We start from the raw sequence: 21,235 nt of genomic DNA on the forward strand, positions 1-21,235 counted from the left end.
GCTTGATTGACCAACATGCGGTACTTTTGCGATTCAGCTTCCCACTATCGTCTTTGATAATCTGTCGGCGCTCATGGCTACTGTGGAGACGAGCTGCAAAGTCGCTGCTACTACCCTATACAAACCGGGTAGCAGCTGCAACGGGCAGCCACCTTGATTCATCCGTATAGGATCAAAGAAGACGGAACTGGGACCGTGGATTATCAGAAACAGTGTTCTAGATCTGCTCCAGGCAGTGGAGATACAGGATGGAGCCCGCGGGTATGAATGGCAGGTAGATTTCGGTGCCCTCAAGTCCTTCAAGCAATCAAGATTCTATTCCCGTAACAAACGCTCTTCCAAAGTCTTTGCTCCCGTGTTCTTAGATTCCCACATAGTTCAAGTAACTGTCTCAAAGTTGGTCTGCGTCGGCGCAGAAAGGCGTATGCAGTTGATCTGGCATATCATCCGTTTGCAGCATGTTCTTTGATCCCCTGATTATGGGATATGACCTACCGGATCACTAGGATCTAGATTCTTTGTATCTATGCCGTAGGAGCCAGCTAAACTCGCTCGTTCATATCGAGTGTGAATTCGGACCTGGTGCCCAGAGACATACGTCGGCGCTCAAGTCCTTTATGGCAACCCGAGCTGCAACGCGCCACGACTATCCTATACAAAGGGTATAGAACAAACAGCATCAGCCCCCTATTTCCACCTGATGTAGATCAAAGAAGACGGGCTGCTGTCCTGGCTGCATTAGGGAAATGCACTGATATTGTGGCAGAAGGGGCGTTTAGGTAGCAGCGAGGTACTCATGCACAAGTGAAATGCCCTAAAACTGGGCCTTGGATTGCAGTATACAAACAACAGTTGTTGATCGTCCGTATTGTAGTACGTATTGTACTCCGTAATTTACGATAAGCCTGTTCTATTTAGGGTTAGCGCTAGTGTATTATTATCTACCTAGGTAGGTAGGTAACTTACATACCTTTAGGTACCTACCGTCGTCCACGGTAGATACCTACAAAAAGTCCAAAACCAAAGTACTCCCTGCAACGGTGACTAAGATGTCCGTGCGGGGTGTGGTCATCTGCAATCTGCCATATATTATGACGAATATCCATCACGCACTTCTATCTCCTAAAATTTCCCTTCTCTAAGAGTGATCTGAGCTGTCAGTCAAACTTATTGCGGATTTCGAAAACAGCCTAGATGCTAAGATGAAATTCTTTCCCCCCCATGATTGGCTCGGAAAAGAGATCGTTTTCCCTGATGACATTGGGGTGACTTGGGTGTTGAGTGAAAAGCTCAGTGAAGATTCCAGACAGTTAACCCAGAAAGACTGCGCCGAATTTAATGCATCATCTATCGCGTGGGCCGTATTTTCATGCCACCGAAAAGATGGCATGGGGGGAAAGCACGCTATGAAAATCTATATGCAGTAAGATACAGTATCCCCTTATTCCACCACGTCGATGCTAACTCTATCGATTATCGAGGGTTCCCTGGACAGACACCGAATTTGCGAGCGCGGCGTCTAGAAAAGCACAGGCGGATATCAACCGATCGGATAGTATGGCATCTGAAATCAAGGCTCTTCGCTTGCTCACAGAGAATGGATCGACACATACGCCGCTTCTCATTAGCGATTTTCATACTACACAAGACAATGACGGTATAGTGCCTACCGGATTCATTTCTTATATTCTTATGACCTGGTGCCCTGGAGTCACGCTTGGTGACGGTGATTATCGCCGTAAGACCAAATCTGAGCAAGCTAGGATTTTCCAAGCTTTCAGAGAAGCGCTCGAGTAAGTACTTTTTATTGATTCTATAAATTACTAACATAGTTTCCTTTTCGACTAAACTGCTTCTATAGAGATACCAAACGATGTGGAGTAGTGAGCAATGGTCTCGGCCCGGGTAATCTCATATGGGATGCTGCCCACAACACATGGTAGGTTAAAGATATACTTCTAACTAATGTACGCTGACATCCTTCATAGCTACATGGTAGACTTCAAATGGTCGGGGCCACCATCAGAGTGGGATATCGCTGAAGAAGTTTGGATGTCCTGGGGGCTGCAGCCTGGTCCTCCCAGATTGGAAATGGAACGTTTGTAGCAGATCTCGCTCTCTTTTCTTCTTTTCCTTTTCATTTCTTTCTCTTTCTTGGCTTTTGTTGCAAATTTCCCATAATAACCTAAAAAATCTTGCTGATTATTTTCGGATATGAAGTGAAGAGCAGCCTCGTGGCGGGGTGTTGACAGAGGCAGTTATGTGCTTGTGCGGACCAAAAGGAAGGAGGACTCGACAGTCTAGATCACTCAATTCGATGGTCTACTCCTAGATATCAGTCCTATACTTTATGGTCTCGAAAAGTGGAATATCGATTCGAACTACCAGCTGCTACGAACTGTGTTGTGTCCTTTTGTACATCTCGAAATATGACTTTTCCTAACTTCAGGTATCATAAATTCCGTTATGCTCTACTGAATGAGGACTTCTCATCCAGACCGTCTATACCAGTACTGGATAGCGTAAAGTTCCAGAACTGTAACTAAGGGCGGAGACGCTGAGGATCACGAGGGAAGAGAGTAGCTTGACGGACGTTGGGGAGACCGAGGAAGAACATGACGATACGATTCAGACCCAAACCACCACCGGCATGGGGAGGACAGCCCTGTCGGAAAGCAGCCAGGTAATCCTCGAAACCTTCCTGGTTGGGGTCCAGACCCTTGGCTCTCATCGAATCCTCCAGCTCCTTAACGTTGTTGATACGCTGAGCACCGGACATGATCTCTTCACCACGCATGAAAAAGTCGTACGAGTTGGAGAAGGTGGGGTCATCGGGGTCAGCCTTGGTGTAGAAAGGCCGAACCGACATTGGGAATTTGTCGAGGACGTAAAAGTCAGTATCATACTTATTCCGGATGATTTCCCCTAGTTTCTTCTCCATAGCGGTGGTGAAGTCGTTCTCGAACCGCTCCTGTTCCGAGACGTCGATACCAGCCTCCTTCAGCAAGGCCAGACCTTCCATATACTTCAATCGTAGAGCCTTGCCGTTCTTCGGAAGCCTGAAATCACCAGCCTTGGGGTAGGACTTCTGGATGATGGCGATCTGGTCCTTGTACCGCACCTTCAGCTCAGACAGGATGAAAACTAGCAGGTCCTCGGCGAACTCGAGGACTTCGTGGTAGTGGTGTCGGAAGGTCTTCTCGAAATCGAGACCGGTGAACTACGTCTTGTCAGCCTGAACAATACCAAAAAGGGGCTGGCGTGATTGTTATACCTCAGTCAAATGTCTGTGGGTGTTACTGTCTTCAGCTCGGAAAACGGGAGCAATCTCAAAGACATTCTCCATATCACCAGCAATGCACATCTGCTTGTACAACTGTGGAGACTGGGTGAGATAGGCATTTCGCTTGAAGTACTTAATCTCGAAGACGTTGCTTCCACCCTCAGAGGCAGCACCCGCGATCTTCGGGGTTGAGATCCAGCGCGAACCACTCTTAAGCATGTACTCAGCGAAGAGCTGAGTGACACCACTCGAGATCCAGGTAATGGCCTGGCTGGTCTCCGTCTGGAGGTCGAGCACACGGTTGTCGAGACGGGTCTTCAAAGTAACCAGGGGAGTACCCTCGGAGTCCAACTGACCCTCATCAGCACCCTCTGGTGGAGGCCTCTCAGCGTCCTTAACCTGCATTGGTAGCATCTGAGCAGCCTCTGCAATGATGTAGACTTTCCGGATGTGAAGCTCCAGGTTGCTCAGCGTAGCAGACGAAACTGGAACACCGGGCTTCTTCACGATACCAGTAACCTGGACGATGGTGTTGACGTTTAGTCCACCAGTCCACTTGACCATTTGTCTCGAAATTGGCTCTGCGGCAGCCACGACGGCTTGGATCTTCGTTCCCTGTTCTCGGAGCATCAAGAACGCCAACTTGGCACTCTGCACACGGGCATTATCAACACGGGCAACGACCGTAACCTCCTTCTCGTACAGATCTTCCGACAGCTCCTTGACCCTCGTCACAGGCACCGCATCCTCATTCTTGGGGATCTTGCCATACAGATCCTTTGCCGTGTCATCAGCAGTCTGAGCCGCGGCCTGGGCCTTCTCCTGCGCGGCGCGCTGGGCGGCTTTCTCAGCCTTGGCCTTTTCCTTCGCAGCCTTCTTCAAGGCATTCTTACTGGGAGCTCCAGCACCCTCTGCAGCTGGGGCAGCAGCAGCAGCAGCTTCAGGAGTCTCTTCAGGCTTGGGACGGTGGGGTAAACCGGAGTCGGCCATGGCTGCTATGCGCGTCACAATTAGAGCAATGAACGAAAGGATAGGGGAAGCTGAAATTGGGGGAAGAAGAGGAGCTTCTCATTACCTGATATATAGGAACGACTAGATGTAGTCTCTGAGGGAGTCGAATGTTTCCCAAGCTACCTGCAAAGAAAGTCTTGCGACTCATACGACAGCCCGAACCCCGCCGACGATGGAAGCCCTAAGCCCTAAAATGGTACCTCTTTCGGATCGACTAGTCCGATCACGTGTGATAAGCTGCGATAAGAAGTTGAAGCATGTCTACATCCTACGTCCATCCTAGACACGATCGAAAGGATATTTTGATATAAAAAGGAGTGCGAATTTGCGGTGACCCATCACATAGGCGATCTTCGAGTCGCTAAGTAGCGAGCCCAATGCCACTTCAGACATAATGCCGCGACCATATTTAGGAACGGAAGTTTATGACTCCATGCCTTGGTCACACCACTGAGAAACATCCTGCCAGGATCATCGAAATACGGAGTTCCTTTTCGTTTAGATTTCATATCGTCTGCTCAGCTACGTAACCCATATCTATCCCTTTGCTTACAAAGACTACGTGCTACAAATAGCATATAGGTCAACAGTTGGATATTTCATCTCAATGATGTAGACGATGACGACCTCTGAGAACGATTCTTTCGAGAGATATATATTATATATATATATATATACAGATCAATTCAATATTCTATAATCCTACAAATAAAATCGCCAAGCAATCAGTCCTCCTTGATGGTCGGCCACTGCGAGGACTTCAAGGCCCATTCCACAGCCTTCTGTACATTGTCGACGATCGTTTTCGGGGTCCACGCTGGCTGTCCGCCAGTGTACACACCACTCCGAACAAGAATCGAGTGCCATTCACTGCCGTGCTTACTCCGGTAGGAGTTCGCTCCGCAGATATCAGATGCTGGATTATCTCCAACCATGTATACTCTCCGCAAGGGGCCTAGCTCCTGAGAGTGGAAGATCCTAGAGCGATTGCGGAGCAGTTGCCTCTCAGCAAACTCGTACGTCGACTGATGAGGCTTTCCCACCACTGTCTTTATCAACTCTACTCCTTTGCTGGAACCGCCAGTTGTAGCAGCCCAGGTTCCCTCCAGGGCTTCGCGGAAGCCGCCTTGTCCGAGGCGTGGGAGGTGGTAAGCAGCAGCCCACCACAAGTCAGGGTTCGAAAAGTAGATAGGTGGCTGGCCATCCTGTTGATATCCGCGGTTTGGAAGGCTGTCTTGGCCGTTCTTGCTCGATCTTGTACCCATGATGCCCTCAGAGGACAGCAAAACGTCAATAATCACCTGCATATCCAAGCCCCAGTCTCTCGGATCGTTGAACACGAGCACGGCATCGAATTTAAGGCTCTTTTCCGGGTTCTCCGCATCGATTGGTTTAGGAAGCGGTCTTGCGAATTTCTTATAGTAGTCCATGAAGTTCTTCGAAAAGGGCCAGATCGAAGGGTACGCCATGAAGATATCCCCGGGAGTCACGACATTCTTAAAGCCGTACCTAAGGCCTATTAGCCCTCCCAATTAGGATGATCCCGTCGGTAGACGTACCTCTCTGCCACTAGACGGCAAGCATCGCCATCTCCTCCGACGACCAACACGCACTTGTCTTCTAGCGGACCCTGCGCCTCCGATCCCCGGACCAGCTCCGCGAAGGGGGAATGACTCTGAACGATCACACTTGGGTCCAACGGCAGATTCAGTTTCTCGCTGATTTCAGCCACGCGCTCCGTCTCGTGTTTCCCACCGCCATTGGTGAGCAAGATAAACGGGATACCCTGTTCCTGTAGGAGGCCCAATGCTTCCGCAGCTCCGGGGATCGGTTTAGAGGCTCGAAGGAGGACACCATCGATACTGAGCGAATTAGACTTCCCAAAGTCAGGAAATAAAGAAGGGAACTCGAGAAAATATGGTCACTTACTCAAATGCAAAAGCAAAGTCTGGGATGTTGGGTTTCGTGTTGCTCGCTGTCTGGAAGCCTCTCCGCAGCACAGGGCCCGGGATAGCTTCTAGGTACGAGTGAGTACGCACCCGCTGCAGCAAGCGCAATGAGCGCAATACTCCTTGAGGTCTCATTCTGCAGAAGTACAGATTCAAATATCAAACAATATAAACACGTGGTAATGAGTGACTGTGTGGACGGTGTATATGTTGGAATTGTCGAAGGCCGTCGAAGCTGGTGCGGAGAGAGAGAGAGAGAGCGGTGATGCGGAGACGTCACAGCGGGTCTGACTGATACTTAACGGCTATAATAATTAATTATTTATTCTACACAACACCACACCACAACTACTGCGAGGAAGCCGCTTATCTCTTCTCAAACTACCTGGAGAAATAGATTCCTTCTACCATGGATGAGGCATGAAGTCATCACCGCACGCCGCGCAGGGTATCTATCTTCCCACGGAAATCGTCATTCAGATCGTATCCTTTGTCGCCTCTGACAATGCCCGCCGCCAACAGGATCTCCATGCCTGCTGCTTGATCTCTCGCCAGTGGTACTCTGCAGCAGTTCCTCTGCTCTACGAGAAGCCTAGACTCGATAATGGCTTGACATTTTCGCTGTTTGCGCGAACAGTCTGTCCGCCCATCAGCGCGCGTCCAAGCAAGGTCAAGCTGGGTAGTCTTGTGCGACGCTTGGATATGAGCTGGCAGGTCCACGAGAGCACCCATAGCCTTACCGCCAGGCTTCTTGGAAGAGTCAAGGAGAATCTGGAAGTATTTATTGCTCCAGCGGCTGCTTTTGCGTGAGTAAGAATCAGAGACACTTGTTCTGCGGATATTTTATCGTGGAGCTCCTTTTTTTTTTCTTTTTTTTGAAATCATATACATACTCTTGTACCATAGTGGCATCATATTGCAGTTTCACGTAGCCCTCAAGCGCATGTACTTCTTCGCCTAATGTTCAATATTGCATTCAACTACCGACTATACACCATAGACCAGACCCATAACTAATCGGACTCATACCACAGGATCAACTGCCTCGCCTCCCTTTCCAAATGCAACAACCTACGATACCTCGATCTCTACCTGGTCCGAGAATCCATCCCATTCACCAGTCTCAAGAAATCTCTAAGTAATCTCGAGAAACTCACCACCATTCGTCTTCCACGTTCTACATCCCTGAACGTTTCCGATTCCACCAATATCAAATGGCCATCGAATCTCCAACGACTCCAACTGAGCGGCAGTTTCCCTTCCTCCATCGGCTCCATCTCCTGGCCAGATCGACTGACCAGTCTAACTCTTCGGAGTTGCGAAGACCTCTCCGTCGCCCCCATGAGCAGTCTTCTCAGTAGTCCGCAGCTATCTCGAGCCCTGAAACGGCTCACGATCCTGGAGAATCGCCGCTTGGAGCCAGCGTCGATCAAGGCCATACCAATCTTCTTACCCCAGCTCAAGTTCCTTAGTGTACCAGGGGGGTTAGTCGACAATAGCTTTTTCGAAATGCTCATCGAGATGTCCACCCCGATAGCACTTGAGGTCCTCGAGTTCGGGCCCTGTGATAGCGATGGACTCCACTTCTCCTATTGGGCGCTTATAGATGCGCTCGATAAGGGACTGGCTAATCTCCGCACAGTTGGGTTCCATGTGAAATGGTGCACTGAGGAACGTATCACGGAAGACGAGTATATCGAACAAGCCCTGAAATCTCGGCATGAGATACCCACTACGAATGGCGATGCTGCGGCTGAGGCTGATGAAGATGTTGATGTGGGAGTCTATTATACATAATTAATGACAGATCACTCTTAGGCACCTCACCTACTAGCAACGAGTTCCCTAGTCCTGCGTTCAGTTCTAGAGACTTCGTACAGTATAGACACACCAAATGGCTAATCTAAACGAAACTCTAAAGACCCACTGGAAAGCTCGAGCACCAACATTCTACTGGCGATGGTCGCCTTAGAAGACGATAGTGATCGAAGGATAAGGGCAAATAAGCTTAGATTCTTTGATATACGATATAATGGGGCGGAAATGAGAGGATTGTGTATATAGAATTTACCCTTTGGGCGTCGCATTTAGAATAACATGCCCCGGTCTTTCTGGTCAGGTTTTCGCTCTTATAGAACGGTCTGGATATAATAAGAAGAAATTAAACGTCTGGGAATTCAGAACAGTTAAAATAATAAGTTCCTAATGTGAACATCTTACACTTTTCTAGCTGCACTGTAAGCGCGCATGTTTATTGAATCGCTTTTACCTAGGCATTACTTGAGAAAGACTGGATATTTGGCCTGGCGAATTTGATTTGTAAAGACAAGGTGCCTAAGCGAATGAAACAAGGTCTCAGCCAATACAATTATGAGCAACACGTGCCTAGAACATATCAATACCGCATTCTGAGTTCCTGCTATCTGCCAGCTCAGGCAGAAGTGCTAACAGCGCTACTGGTAGCAGTAGCACTCATAGGGGGCAAGCTACCCATTCCAGCCATGTTCATGCTGAAGTTGTCATTGACTTCAGCTCCCTCTTCAGTCCAATAACCCTCAGGCGAGAGGAAATCGTCTCTCGTGCTATTCACAGCGATCGAGATCCAGGCAAAGATGCCATCTGATACATCGTCACCCAGCAAGACGTATTCCACGAAGGGGTCAGTCGTATCAGCCTCCGTTGCAAGGATGCTGTCGTTAGAGTTCTCTGTCAACTCCTGCGTGTTGGTCGAATAGGGGGTGTTCTTCTCGACCTCGGTGATGAGATCCTGATCAAAGAAAATCTGACCGACATGCGACGAATGCGTGTCATACATGCCAGCAAGGGTGCCGTTAGGAAGAATCCTCGTCTCATTGGCGGGATATGTGACAACTGTTAAGAAATCGTCAGCAAGAGATCTATATAATAGGGAAAGATTCTAAGTTGTCAACGTACCATGGATATGCACGGCTCTGCCCGAATAGTGACCAGGGAAGATGCTCTCGAAATGGACCACGCCATCATTGCCGCTAGGTTGGATACCGCGAAGGAAAGTAGTATCGGCATTCTCAGTATCGTTCGAGTTGCCGTTTCCATTTGCCACTACACCAGAATAAACACCCTATGATGAAGTCAGGCATATAGAACAGCGTTTATTCAAAACAAGCTGGTGCACTGACCGTTGCGTTACAATGCCATATATCGGTATAGATGTTCGGCATAGGGTTGCAAGTATTCGTATCGACAAGCTGGATGTCGAGATAGAGGGGGACACCCTGCTGATCCTCAACCACATTCTTACGGATCAGCTCACCGGCAACGTCTATCGAAGTCAGTACACTTTTATTTGTGAATGCGGTCCTGGTCTTTCTCACAATAGGGTCCTTGCGTAACTTCAGGCTGTACGACACAAGTTCCTTCTGATGCGAACAGTATAGCGGGATCTGTAGAAGGGTTGACGTTGGTCAGGTTGGAATGATGGTTTTTGGCCAGCACAGAGTCCAAGTCGCGTGCTCTCAGATAGCGAGCATCTGAGAAAGGTTAGTTATATTGTGATAAAATGCCAGCCATTGGGTATGCCTCTTGATTTCTCGACGTACCAGTATTCAAGCCCCTCTTCTTGCGCAGCTGCTGCACAGCGTTCTCACGACGCGCAACGTTGGCATCCTCGACACCGCGGGCCTTGAGTTTCGAAATGCACTGCGAAATACCTCGCGAGTGGATGGGGTTATTGCGCAAGAAAGCAGCCCTCTCGGCAGCTTCTGCTTTGACATCGTGTCCAGGGTGAGCGAGTACAACACTTGCCAGGGCAGCAAGGCCGACAGTGAGAGTAGAAAGTTGAACCATTGCCAGGTCTCTAGAAATGAATCAATAAAGGAGCAATTGAACGGTATGAAGTTGGCTCTCTGCGAGGAGGTTGACTGAATGAGAAGCGCCGTTGTTGGCTTTCTCCTTCTCAATATATATCTTTCTATTTGTTCATGAGAACCGGGATGCAGGTCTACAAAGTATTTGGCTCTATCCCATAAAGGGTTTATAAGTACGAGCTGGCGCAGGAGAAGCTCTCCTCGTACCTCAAGCCCGACGTATCACCGTCGTTTGGTTTCTCATTCCATGTCTTCGAGGCATTGATCTGGTCTATTGGATAGGGATAAACAAGGTACATACTTCTCACCTCCAATGGCCATATTTTCGTAAGCCAGCTTACGGCGACGAACACTGGCCTCGTAATAACTGGCAAGGCACAATGATAACGGAGCAGAGATTATCACTGGGGTTGATCGCAGATCGTTCCCGGAAACAGCCGGATATAGATGTTTTTCTGCGTACTACGGATGGTCTGGAGGACTTGGCATAGCGGGCTGTGAAATGCAATTATGCCCCATGGTCAAATAGACTTATTATTATGATTATTATTATTATGGCTCCAAATGTTATGGAACCAGAAGGTCCTCATACGCTTGGCAATGATTGAAAACGCATACTCATCTATTGGCCGCGTCAGTTTCTAGATTCCCCGGGTTGTCTGTCTTTCAACTTTTAGTCTCGATGATCCTCCCCCGGCCTAGGGGGCTTTCTACTAAGCTTGTTCTTAACACCGTATTAGTGGCGTACAATATTCGTCTCGTATTTTGAATTAAACGCCAGGAGTTCTGAAGTGGCATTCACTCCGCGTATAGGACTTCGCGTGAGGTGGCAAGGTCATCCTGTCAACTGGATACATGTCGTTATCTTCTTATATGAAGAGGCAATCCCCTAAAATACCATAATGTTCATTGGTGTCCGTATAATCCGCAGATTGCGTAGCAGGCGAATTAGCAGGGCCACAAAGACCCATACGCAATGGAGCTGTAACATCTTGGCAGAGCACTATGAACCTAGGAGCATGGCAATGATGGACAGCTTTCGAGGCTATGCCGATTCCTCTTATTAATTCTAGCGTTGTTAATGCATGAAACAGATCGGCCGGATATCTACATTTGCGGTAAGTATAAACGATCATGTTTCGACGCGCGGTCTGTGCCAGAAACAGCACCACCTATAAAGCGGAGAAGGCGTGTATCTTATATGAATGAATTCTTGGCTTAAAACATCTTCAGCGCCTTTCCCGTCCTCCCTGTTGGACACTTGAGAATGTGGAACTACTCAATACCGGAAAAGGAAAGAAATTTGCACGTAGCCGGGCACAGCCGACTTGAGGCCATACGTACGTACTCCTTTGTATGGACAAATGTTTATCTTGCAGGGTGGCCGACATAAAAAAGGATGCGACAACAGCGTGGGAAGGATATGTTTTTCCAGAAAGGTAGGGGCAAAGTCGTACAGATATTCGCTTCTCTTTTCTTTTACTCCACGAGAATTGCTGTACACATTGAATATAGCCCATCATGCTCGTTTTCTGCAAGCTACTCGTTGCTCTTCTAGTGACAACTATCGTCGCTGCCCATCCTGGACCGGATCCGATTCTTCCTCGTTCAGCAATTCAGCGTCGTAGTACATTGGCCAGGCGATGTGCCAGCCATGTCGAGAGTTTTAACAAGCGCCGTATGGCCAAGAGAGCGATGAACAAGCGCTGGGCAGATTCAGGTCGCAACACCACGGTTGAAATCACTACGGAGGCACCCTACTACGAAACCATTCAGAATGACACCTGCGTTCTCACCCCCGAGGTGACTCGTGGTCCGTATGTCTGGCCGCGCTCCCAGACTCTACGTCAAGACATGACCGAGGACCAAGTGGGCGTCCCCCTGTGGCTTGATGTGGGAGTGCTGGATATGGCCTCTTGTGAACCTCTACCCAACGTCCTCCTCGATTTTTGGCATTGCAATGCAACTGGCTCTTATTCTTCGTTCACTGGACTGTCTCCAAACACCGACTTTGTTAAACTCCTGTCTGAGTTAAACATTACTGATTATGATTTGGGTGTTACCGACCTCCATACGGACGACACGACCTGGCTTCGTGGAATGTGGCCTACCAACAAAGAGGGTCTCATGGAAATGAAGACAATATTCCCTGGTCAGTCTGTTTAAGGCAGAGACGTGTAATCACCGCAAACTACCTAACCTATATATGCCCCAGGATTCTATACCGGACGTTCTATTCATATCCACGTACAGGCCCACACCAACTGGACTCTCCGAGGAAACGGTACCCTAGTATCCAGCAACACTGTCAGCACTGGTCAGATATATTTCGAGGAAGATCTGTCGCAGAAGATAATGGCCTTACAGCCTTACGCCTCCCATACGCAGATCAACCGCACCACTAACACTAATGACTCGGTTTTCTCCCAAGACACTGCGGGAGGATACAACCCAATTGTCTCCGTCGTCCCGGCAGACGGCAAGGATGTAAACAATGGCATGATCGGCTATATAACTATCGGTGTTGATACAAGCGCCATTGAAACATTCAATAAATAACCAAAGATATCTTGTATATAATGGCACTGACCATGAAATTGAAAATGAGATATTAGACTTCTTGTTGTGTATATTGAGCCCCACGAGCATTTCTAAACCCGTATGCCACTGGAAGCCTACACTGCATTTGACGGATGTTATGCTGTTAAACTTTGAAAAGATTACCCTATAACTTATCGGGATATAATACTCTTTTATTATCATTTGTAGTTATAATAGTGACGATCTCGAGGGTTTCTACTTAAGCTTATAAGTCTTTTTTTTTTGGCCGAAGGGTTACTGGGATTTAGGCTAGCTCCTAGGTGTCACGCTCGAGCAGACTAAATCAGATTCATTAAAGCTTCTAATCTAGTATGGCAGTATAATAGAGAACTTTAAGCTAGAGAAAGAAAAGAAAAAGAATTTAGAGAAGGAATCCTAATTCTTTTATTTATAGGATCCTTTATTTCTTAATTACTTCTAAATAATATAGGCAGTTAGATATTCTGCCGGCAGATTCTTCTCTCTATCTCTTTATTAGGTTAGCGCTGTGTTAGTACTGTAATATTACCCCCTTATTTAGGCTAATTTGTTCCTAAATTAGTGAGATAATTATTATTCTCTTATTCCTCTAGATAAATCTCTTTATTAGTATAATTAATCTAATAGTCTAAATTAGCTAGCGGCCTAGATTTATTAAAAAATTTATTATAGAACTCCTTAAGCTTTAGCAGTAAATTTTTAAAGTTTTTAATAAGATATTATATTAGATTTTTATTATACCTCTTCTATATAGCCCTATATTAGAGATATTTATATCTAGTTTAAATAACTAAGATTTAATTAACTTCTTATTTTAATTTACCCTAGATCTTAGCCGGCAAGGGCTCTTTATAGATTTAATAAAAAATAGGATTATTTAGCGCCCACTAGAGGTAATTTAGAAAGAATATAGGTTAAACCTTTATAATATTAGAGAGCTTTAATTTCTAAATATTTCCTATTTTTTTAAAAACCTTAAAGGGGCCTTTTATTTAGTTACTAAACTTTTATAAGGGTTAATTAAATATCTAGTTTATAGATTTAATAAAAACCTTATTGCTAATATTAAAATTAACCTCTTAATAATATTTATTAGTCTATCTCTTTTACTATTTTTAGGCCTTCTTAATAAAGGCTTCTATTATCTTCTAGATCTATTAAAGCCTATATACCTATTACTAAGCTTTAGTTTAATTAGCCTTTTTTAATATTAGGATAGACTATAGCACTAGTTACTAATTAAATAAAATATAGGGCTTATATTTATATTTAACTATAAATAGAAATATTTTTATAGATTTTTAGGTTAGTATTACTGCTATAAAATCAACTATTAATAAATAATCTGACTAATTATCCTAATAGTAGCTAATATAGGGTTAGAGTCTTTAGGCTATATATTAGTTTAAAACCTCTATTTACCTGTTAATCTAGGGGTATATAGCTAAAAAAAGCTTTAACTTTACTCCTAGCAAGAAATAAAATTTATCTTAAAAATTTAAAATAAATTACAGTCTGCAATTAGAAACTATTATATTAAAAGCATCCTTATAATAATATATATACTTAAAAAAAATCTTAGCTATAGTCTGTACTATAGCTATATTATAATAAAAAATTAAGATAAAATACTTACTAAAACAGTTAACTATAATAAATATTATATTATACTTATATTTATTTTTTAGGAAGGATTAGAAGTCTATTAAGATATATTACTATAGTTATTTAGAAATAGGTAATAGTTAAAATAGCCCTAGTAGAGAGTTTTAAGGGTTTTTAGTTTAGCGGCAGGTTAAATAATTATTAATATATTAGTTAATAAAACTAGTTATTTAAGGCTAATAATAGTAGGATTTTATTAGTTGCTATATTTTCTAGCATTTAGAATAGGCAGTAGAGACTTAATAATAGACTTTATTTAAAAGATATATCTGTAGATTTCCCTAATTTAAAATAATTAATTATTTACTATATAATAGGAGCTTATTTATTAATTAATATATAGAGCCTTCTTAGCCTATATCTTTACAGAACAGTACTAGTTTAGTATTTTTATAATTCTCTCTAAGAATTCTATTTACTAGGGTAAACTCTCTAGTTAATATTAAAGCTAAAAGGGTCTCTTACTCTATTAACTCCTTCTAGATTTATATATCTAAGACTTTAGGTCTTAATAGACGCTAGGTCTAGTATTAGTTTATCTACTTCTTCTAGTAGGAGATATTCTTTTTTTATTATAATAAGATATCGGCTAGAGTATTTAACTTCCTTAAGTAATATTAAATTAAAAAATAATAATAAGATAGAAACTTCGCCTATTAAGCCTATTTTAAATTTAATACTTTAGTAATTATAAAGTATTTAAAAGCATAGTAATCTATTAAAATATTAAATAGCTTATTTATCTATAAGCCTATAAGCTCTGCATACTATTTCTTAAGGGCTTATATAATTGCTAAAAGCTCCTTATTATAGATTAAATAGTTATATTTAGCTAATACTATTATCTTTAAATAATAGGCTATTAAATATTAGAGATCTTATTTATTTACCCGCTAAGTAAGTATAGTAACTATAATATTATTTAAAATATCTGTCTTAATATATATATTCTTATTAAAATTATAATTACATAGAATTAATGCTAATTAGAGATATTTCTTTAATATTTTAAAAGCCTTATAATACTTCTAATTAAAGTTAAAAGGGTAATTTTCTTTAATTAGGTCTATTATTAATCTTGTAATATAACTATAGTCTTTAATAAACCTCCTATAAAAGTTGCAGAAATCTAGGAATAAATAGACTTTATAGACTATTCTAAGCTATTCTCAATCTTAAATAACAGTAACTTTCTTAGAGTTAACTTTAATACCTTTTATGCTAATAATAAAACTAAGATATTTTATTTATATAATATAGAATTCGCACTTTTTAATATCGGCTTATAGGCTAGCTTTTTATAAATAGTATAGTAGGGGAAAACAGTAGAGAGGTTTTAAGAATATAATTAGGTTAGCAAGTTATATGCTATTATTAAAAGAAGTAGCTTAAATATTTCTAATAAGGTATAAGAGGAGAAAGGGCATTAATTAATTAGTTAATATAAAATAAAATAAATAATCCCCTTTTAATTATATTTTAATATTAGTTTAATATTAAAGCAGCCTCTCCTTTATTATACTATCTTATTCTTTAAGCTTCTCTTTTAGCTTTATTTTAAGGCCTAAAGACCTAAGCTACCCTTTCTTTTCTTTATATTTTTATGCTCTAAGACTTATTACTAAGTCTTAATACTCTTTTTTATAATAAATTAGAGCTAAATATAAGGGGTATTAAAATATTAAGTAAAAATAAGAAAGAAAGAAAAATTAAAAGCTAAAGTTAAGGCAGAAGTTAAAAAAAAGGATAAAAAATAATAAAAAAATAAATAAAACAGCTAAAGGAGATTATTACTATAAATAAAAAAAGATAAATATATTTTATAAATTAATAAAGACAGCAAATATAATATAGGATAAAAGTATATATTAGCAATAAAAGAAAGAAAAAACTATTAAATATAAGGAAGAACTTAGCAGATATAAAAAAAAAGCAAAAATTTAAAAAAAATAAGAAATTATTAAGTAAGAACTATTTATTAAAAAGTAAAAGAACTTCTTATTATTATCTTTATTACTATTTCTTTAAAAAAAATATAAAGAAAAGTACTAATCTTTTTAATATTAATAAAAATAAAAAAACTTCTAACTCCTTAATATTGCCAGATTTAAAGGTATAAATAGCTTAAGTATTTAAAAATATAGGGCTATTAATAATATAATTAATCTAAGTTATATTAACTCTACAGATATTAATACCTAGAAATCTAAAAGCACTATATTTTAGACTGGTTATATAGGTAGTTCGGTTTAGTTTGGGGGAGGGTTAGACCGCCTATAGCGGGTTTTAGTTTAGGGTAAGAAAACTATACCTAAACCAAACTGTATTTTGGCGGTTTAGTTTAAAATTAAAAAAACCAAAATATTTGCTAAGACCGGGCGCTAAACTAACTTAAGTTAGATTTTTCTTAAACAGTTCGGTTTAAATAGTTTATATAGTTTATAGTGTTAAAGGTATTAATATTTTATATTATTTTATATTATTATTAAATTTATATCCTTTTAAATCTATAGCTAAAAAATAGTTTAGATATAATATTATTATATTAAATCTAAAAATATAAAGATAGTCTTTTAAGATATTATTAAATATTAATATAGACTTTAAAATAATTGTTATAGAAATATATATATATATTTATAAACTATAGTGCTAATAGAGTATTATTAAATAATATATATAATTTATTATAAAAGCTAAAGTTATTAAATTAAAGAATAGATTTTATTTATTATTATTATTTTTAATAGAAAGTAATTTCTAGATTATTTTTTTAATAAGTTAATAGTAAAATTTATATATAATTAGTAAGTTATAACTTCTATAGAAAATATATAAATTCTATATATTTATAAAGTTTATTAAAATTCTAACTTAAGTTTAAACTACTAAGATTATATTATTTTTATAGCTATTTTTTTTTTATCTGGATATAGTTTTTAAGTTAAATATTATTCTTTTATAATAGATAATCCCCTAATTAAGCTGTTTAATATAGCTATTCTATTATAAATTATAGATACTTATTTTACCTTAATTTAGCTTTATTAATATAATATTATAATAATAAAATTAAGGTTTTTTTCTTATTAATTTTAAGAAATAATTTTGTATTAGAAGAAGAAATTAATGTAGTTATTTTTAGCTAGGATCTTGTGGATTATAATCCTAAATTATAAGATACTTTCTCTTATTATTTGAGGAAGTAATTAAAGTAATCCCCTAAATATATCAGAATTATTTGTCCTAAATTAGATTAGTTATTTATATTTTTATTAGTGTACTAAATATAATAAGCTAGGTTACTTAATGCTTTTTTACGGTAGACTATAAGTAGAAATATATATCTTATATATTAATATCGGGTAATAAAGTTTATTAATTTGTCTTTTAAATAGCATTAGGAAAAGAAAGAAGGCGAGGATAAATATAAGAATATCTCTTAATCTTATTAAGCTAAATAAGAAATATAGTAATTTTAGATAAAGTAGCTTTAAGATTAGTAAAGATATCCTTAGGAATAATTAGATTAATCTTAATAATAACTATTATAATCTAGGGCTAATATCTTTTTTTTTTAAAGGCAAATTGAATGAGGTAGTTTTAAAAGAGAAATATTAAGATTTTATAAAGCAATAGTTAAGAAAAATTATAAGTTATTTATTGTTATAATAGCTCTAGATGCGGAGGGTAGTTTAAATAGATAATCTGAGCCAGAAAAGAGTATTTTAACTTAAGTTAAAATATATTAGAAGGTTATACTTAAAGTGTTTAGCGCTATTTTAGCTATATTACTAAATAAACTAACTATTGCCTATATATAACTTAGTCTATAGAGGAATAAGATAAGTAATAAATATTATGTGCTAATCTTTTAGTTAAATATATCTGATTAAAACCTAGGAATCTGAAGCGCCTTTAAGATATTATTATAAGCTATTAAGAAAGAAATATAAGTAGTAAGTTATTATAAGATATTATTAATAATAGAGATAATAATAAATTAAATATATAATAGACCTATTTATAATTTAACTTAAGTTAAAATTTATAAGTTTGGTCTTTAAAAAGTAGGCAAGGCTTACTTATTTAATTAGCGGTAATCTTATTAGTAATAGTTAATTAGAGCAGTAATAGAATAATTAATAAGGGAGCCTAGGGAGTCTCTAATATTATATATCTATATATATGCGATTTTCTAATTAGGTATAGTCTATATTGGGAGTATATATATTATATTATTTTTTTTTTTATTATATTTATTTCTTTTATTAAATATATTTTTTAATAAAAAAAGTAGATTCTAACCTAGTTAGAATTTAATTAAGGAATTTTAAGTAAGGAATAGCGTATAGACTAGATAATAATTTAACTTAAATTAGATTATTTTTAAGGATATAAGGGAAGATTATTATATATTATTATAAGTTACTAACCCTATTATAATTAAAATTCTAACTTAAGTTAAAGGCTCTATAATTTTATTTATTAGAGAGATAGTATAAATAATAAAAGCATTTATTAGATAATAAGGTAAACTCTTTAAGATTTTAGTATAGAGAATTTAGCTAGAAGTATTAGTAAAAGAGACCTAAGGCTTATAATTATAGCAATTCTATAGAACTTTATTTAGATTTTAAGCTTATTTAGATCAATATATTATATAGGCTAAAGGCCTATATAGCTAAGGCTAGAGTCTTTTTAATAATAAGAGATAATATAATTTGTATAGAGCTCGAGAATAAATATCTAAGAATATTATATATAGATATAAGGAAGTTTAAAATATCTTAGAAAGATATAGAATATAATTAAGATATTAATACTAATTATATTAAGAATTTAAAGAATAAGTTCTGTATTAGTATATAGAGATTTAATATTAATATATAAATAAAAGTAATCTTAAGCGCTAAGGACTTTAACCTAGCATTACAGGCATATATAGTAGAATTACCAGAATTAATAGATATTAGTAATATCTGCAGTCTCTTAAGGCAGCGGTAAGATAAAGATAATAATTTTTTTATTTATTTAGAGAAGTGGCTGAAAAAGTTTATATTATTAATATTATAAGCCGGGTAATATTATTGTGCGGTTTTTTTAGAGCTATTAATTAAGCAGAAAGAAGTAGCTGCTGCTAAAGCTATTAATTATAAAGAAAAGATAATTAAGAGATTATAGGCTGATATATATCCCTATTTTAATTTAAGTTAGAATTTAACTAATTGATCTATAGGTATATCTTTAGGCTATTAACCTCTATAATAAGGCGATGTTATTAGAAGTTCTTATAGTATTATAATCTAATTATAAAAATATTGCTTGCATTAATACTAATAGAGAGTATATACTTTTATTTATTAAAAAGTGGGAGAAGAAATTTGTAGATTAATATAAGAAACTACTAAAGAATTATAAAGAGTTTAAAAATTAGGTGTATTTTATTATTAGTATATTATTTAATTATATAACTTATATTATAGCCCCTCTATATAATAATATTTAGTTATAATATTTATAGGAATATTTATAAATAGCTTATAGTTACTTTTATTAGAATTATATATTAGGAGAGATAATTATAAATATAAAGCTAGATTAGGTATATTTAAGGATCTAATTTTAATTTTAATTTTTTAACTTAAGTTAGATCTAGATTATAGAGTTTAAGAAGTTTTTTAGCTTTACTAAGATAATCTTTATAGATAAGTAAAGCGGAATAATATTAGCAGAGAATTAGAGACTAATTATTAAGTATTATTATAGTATAAATAATTATATCTTATATATATTATTTTTTCCTTCGCGGGTAGATTATAAAAATAATAAATTTAAGCTATTTTTAGATTATAAGTGATTTGATAAATAGTTATTATCTTGCTTAAAGATTCTTATACCATTTCTTAAGAACCCTATTTAATAACTGTCTTTTCTTATGGCCCTGCTAGATAAAGCATATATATAAATATAAAAGAATGTTTTAGAAAATAGGGAACTTAAGTTCCCTTTATAGTAAGTTTTAATTTAAGTTAGATATAAAAATTAATTATAAACTAATTATTATAGGAACTTATAGATTAATCTTAATAATAAAGTTAATCTCCTATTAAAATCTATATTAAAATATATTATATTCTAATATAATTTAAAGGAGTAGTATCCTGCTGCGGCCTTTAAATATTTCTAAGAATTTTAGTAGATAAATAAACTTTAATATTCCCTTTTTTATAAGTTTAATAATATATATATTACTAAGGATTTTATAGAAAAACTTGCTAATAAGCTTTATAAAAACTTTCTATAGATCTAGGCAGATTTAAAATATTATATAATAATCTTACTTAACTATAATTAAAATTAATATTAATATCTTTTAGCTGTTAGAATTATATAGCGATTTCTATTTCTAAGATATTAAAGAATAAAATAGTTATAACTAGTAATATATATATCTTTCCTATTTTAAGTAGTGTTATTAGGCTTATATCCTCTATATAATTTTTAAAGCAGTCCTATTTAACTTTAAGAGTATTATAAGTTAATTTAATAATAAGAGTAAGATTATAAGTTTAGACTATTTTAACTTAAGTTAAAATTAATATAATATAGGGTAAATAACTTTCTATCTTTATTGCCTTTAGTAATATTATGTAGTAAGCCTAATTTTAATATAATAATATAATAAAGAACCTGAGAATCTTAAAAATTAACTAGTATAAAAATAATTTAAAGACCTAATCTAATATTGCTGGGGCTTTATAGATATACTAATTTATTAAGAAAAGCATAGTTTATATTATAAAGCTTAGCTTTTTTAAGACTAATAATTATAAGAAGAATTCTGAGGATTTTATTAAGACTAAGGTATATATACTACTAATCTAATTTAAGTTAGAAAT

General features: G+C 37.6%; 6 protein-coding genes across 6 annotated transcripts; 3 read left to right on the forward strand and 3 right to left on the reverse strand.

The window, feature by feature from the left end:
* Positions 1–1,202: 1,202 nt before the first annotated feature.
* C8Q69DRAFT_441208 (hypothetical protein) lies at positions 1,203–2,106 on the forward strand (the record flags this gene model as incomplete). Its single annotated transcript, XM_028628726.1, has 4 exons — positions 1,203–1,423; positions 1,482–1,793; positions 1,862–1,939; positions 1,989–2,106. 4 exons carry the CDS (start codon positions 1,203–1,205, stop codon positions 2,104–2,106), a joined length of 729 nt encoding a protein of 242 aa, XP_028489807.1.
* A 436-nt stretch (positions 2,107–2,542) lies between these two features.
* Positions 2,543–4,273, reverse strand: C8Q69DRAFT_484753 (putative aspartyl-tRNA synthetase Dps1; the record flags this gene model as incomplete). The annotated part of the gene is made up of 2 exons (XM_028631785.1): positions 2,543–3,220; positions 3,275–4,273. 2 exons carry the CDS (start codon positions 4,271–4,273, stop codon positions 2,543–2,545), a joined length of 1,677 nt encoding a protein of 558 aa, XP_028489808.1.
* A 633-nt stretch (positions 4,274–4,906) lies between these two features.
* Positions 4,907–6,246, reverse strand: C8Q69DRAFT_453870 (hypothetical protein). Its single transcript, XM_028629662.1, has one exon. It carries the CDS (start codon positions 5,761–5,763, stop codon positions 5,020–5,022), a length of 744 nt encoding a protein of 247 aa, XP_028489809.1. The 5' UTR covers positions 5,764–6,246; the 3' UTR covers positions 4,907–5,019.
* Positions 6,247–6,545: 299 nt separating this feature from the next.
* C8Q69DRAFT_49480 (F-box domain protein) lies at positions 6,546–8,091 on the forward strand. Its single transcript, XM_028632217.1, has 2 exons — positions 6,546–7,049; positions 7,278–8,091. The coding sequence occupies exons 1-2, from the start codon at positions 6,664–6,666 to the stop codon at positions 8,038–8,040; spliced, it is 1,149 nt and encodes a 382-aa protein (XP_028489810.1). The 5' UTR covers positions 6,546–6,663; the 3' UTR covers positions 8,041–8,091.
* A 399-nt stretch (positions 8,092–8,490) lies between these two features.
* C8Q69DRAFT_453875 (protocatechuate 3,4-dioxygenase beta subunit) lies at positions 8,491–10,545 on the reverse strand. Its single transcript, XM_028629663.1, has 5 exons — positions 9,822–10,545; positions 9,597–9,752; positions 9,402–9,544; positions 9,178–9,343; positions 8,491–9,114 (listed from the first exon to the last, which is right to left on the reverse strand). The coding sequence occupies exons 1-5, from the start codon at positions 10,066–10,068 to the stop codon at positions 8,675–8,677; spliced, it is 1,152 nt and encodes a 383-aa protein (XP_028489811.1). The 5' UTR covers positions 10,069–10,545; the 3' UTR covers positions 8,491–8,674.
* A 650-nt stretch (positions 10,546–11,195) lies between these two features.
* On the forward strand, positions 11,196–12,672 carry C8Q69DRAFT_453877 (dioxygenase). The gene is made up of 3 exons (XM_028629664.1): positions 11,196–11,428; positions 11,487–12,240; positions 12,304–12,672. Exons 2-3 carry the CDS (start codon positions 11,610–11,612, stop codon positions 12,645–12,647), a joined length of 975 nt encoding a protein of 324 aa, XP_028489812.1. The 5' UTR covers positions 11,196–11,428; positions 11,487–11,609; the 3' UTR covers positions 12,648–12,672.
* Positions 12,673–21,235: the final 8,563 nt, after the last annotated feature.

This window comes from Paecilomyces variotii (assembly GCF_004022145.1).
Source record: "Paecilomyces variotii strain CBS 101075 chromosome Unknown C8Q69scaffold_1, whole genome shotgun sequence".
Lineage (NCBI taxonomy): Eukaryota > Fungi > Ascomycota > Eurotiomycetes > Eurotiales > Thermoascaceae > Paecilomyces > Paecilomyces variotii.

Bases quoted from the DNA above. Each gene is read 5' to 3' on its own strand.
- C8Q69DRAFT_453870 (XM_028629662.1), bottom strand. From the start codon at position 5,763: ATGGCGTACCCTTCGATCTGGCCCTTTTCGAAGAACTTCATGGACTAC.
- C8Q69DRAFT_453877 (XM_028629664.1), top strand. From the start codon at position 11,610: ATGCTCGTTTTCTGCAAGCTACTCGTTGCTCTTCTAGTGACAACTATC. The intron at 12,241-12,303 runs GTCAGTCTGTTT...TATATGCCCCAG, and splicing joins AATGAAGACAATATTCCCTG to GATTCTATACCGGACGTTCT.
- C8Q69DRAFT_49480 (XM_028632217.1), top strand. From the start codon at position 6,664: ATGAAGTCATCACCGCACGCCGCGCAGGGTATCTATCTTCCCACGGAA. The intron at 7,050-7,277 runs GTGAGTAAGAAT...CTCATACCACAG, and splicing joins GCTCCAGCGGCTGCTTTTGC to GATCAACTGCCTCGCCTCCC.
- C8Q69DRAFT_453875 (XM_028629663.1), bottom strand. From the start codon at position 10,068: ATGGTTCAACTTTCTACTCTCACTGTCGGCCTTGCTGCCCTGGCAAGT. The intron at 9,344-9,401 runs GTCAGTGCACCA...ACTTCATCATAG, and splicing joins TATGGCATTGTAACGCAACG to GGTGTTTATTCTGGTGTAGT. The intron at 9,115-9,177 runs GTACGTTGACAA...ATTTCTTAACAG, and splicing joins CAGAGCCGTGCATATCCATG to TTGTCACATATCCCGCCAAT.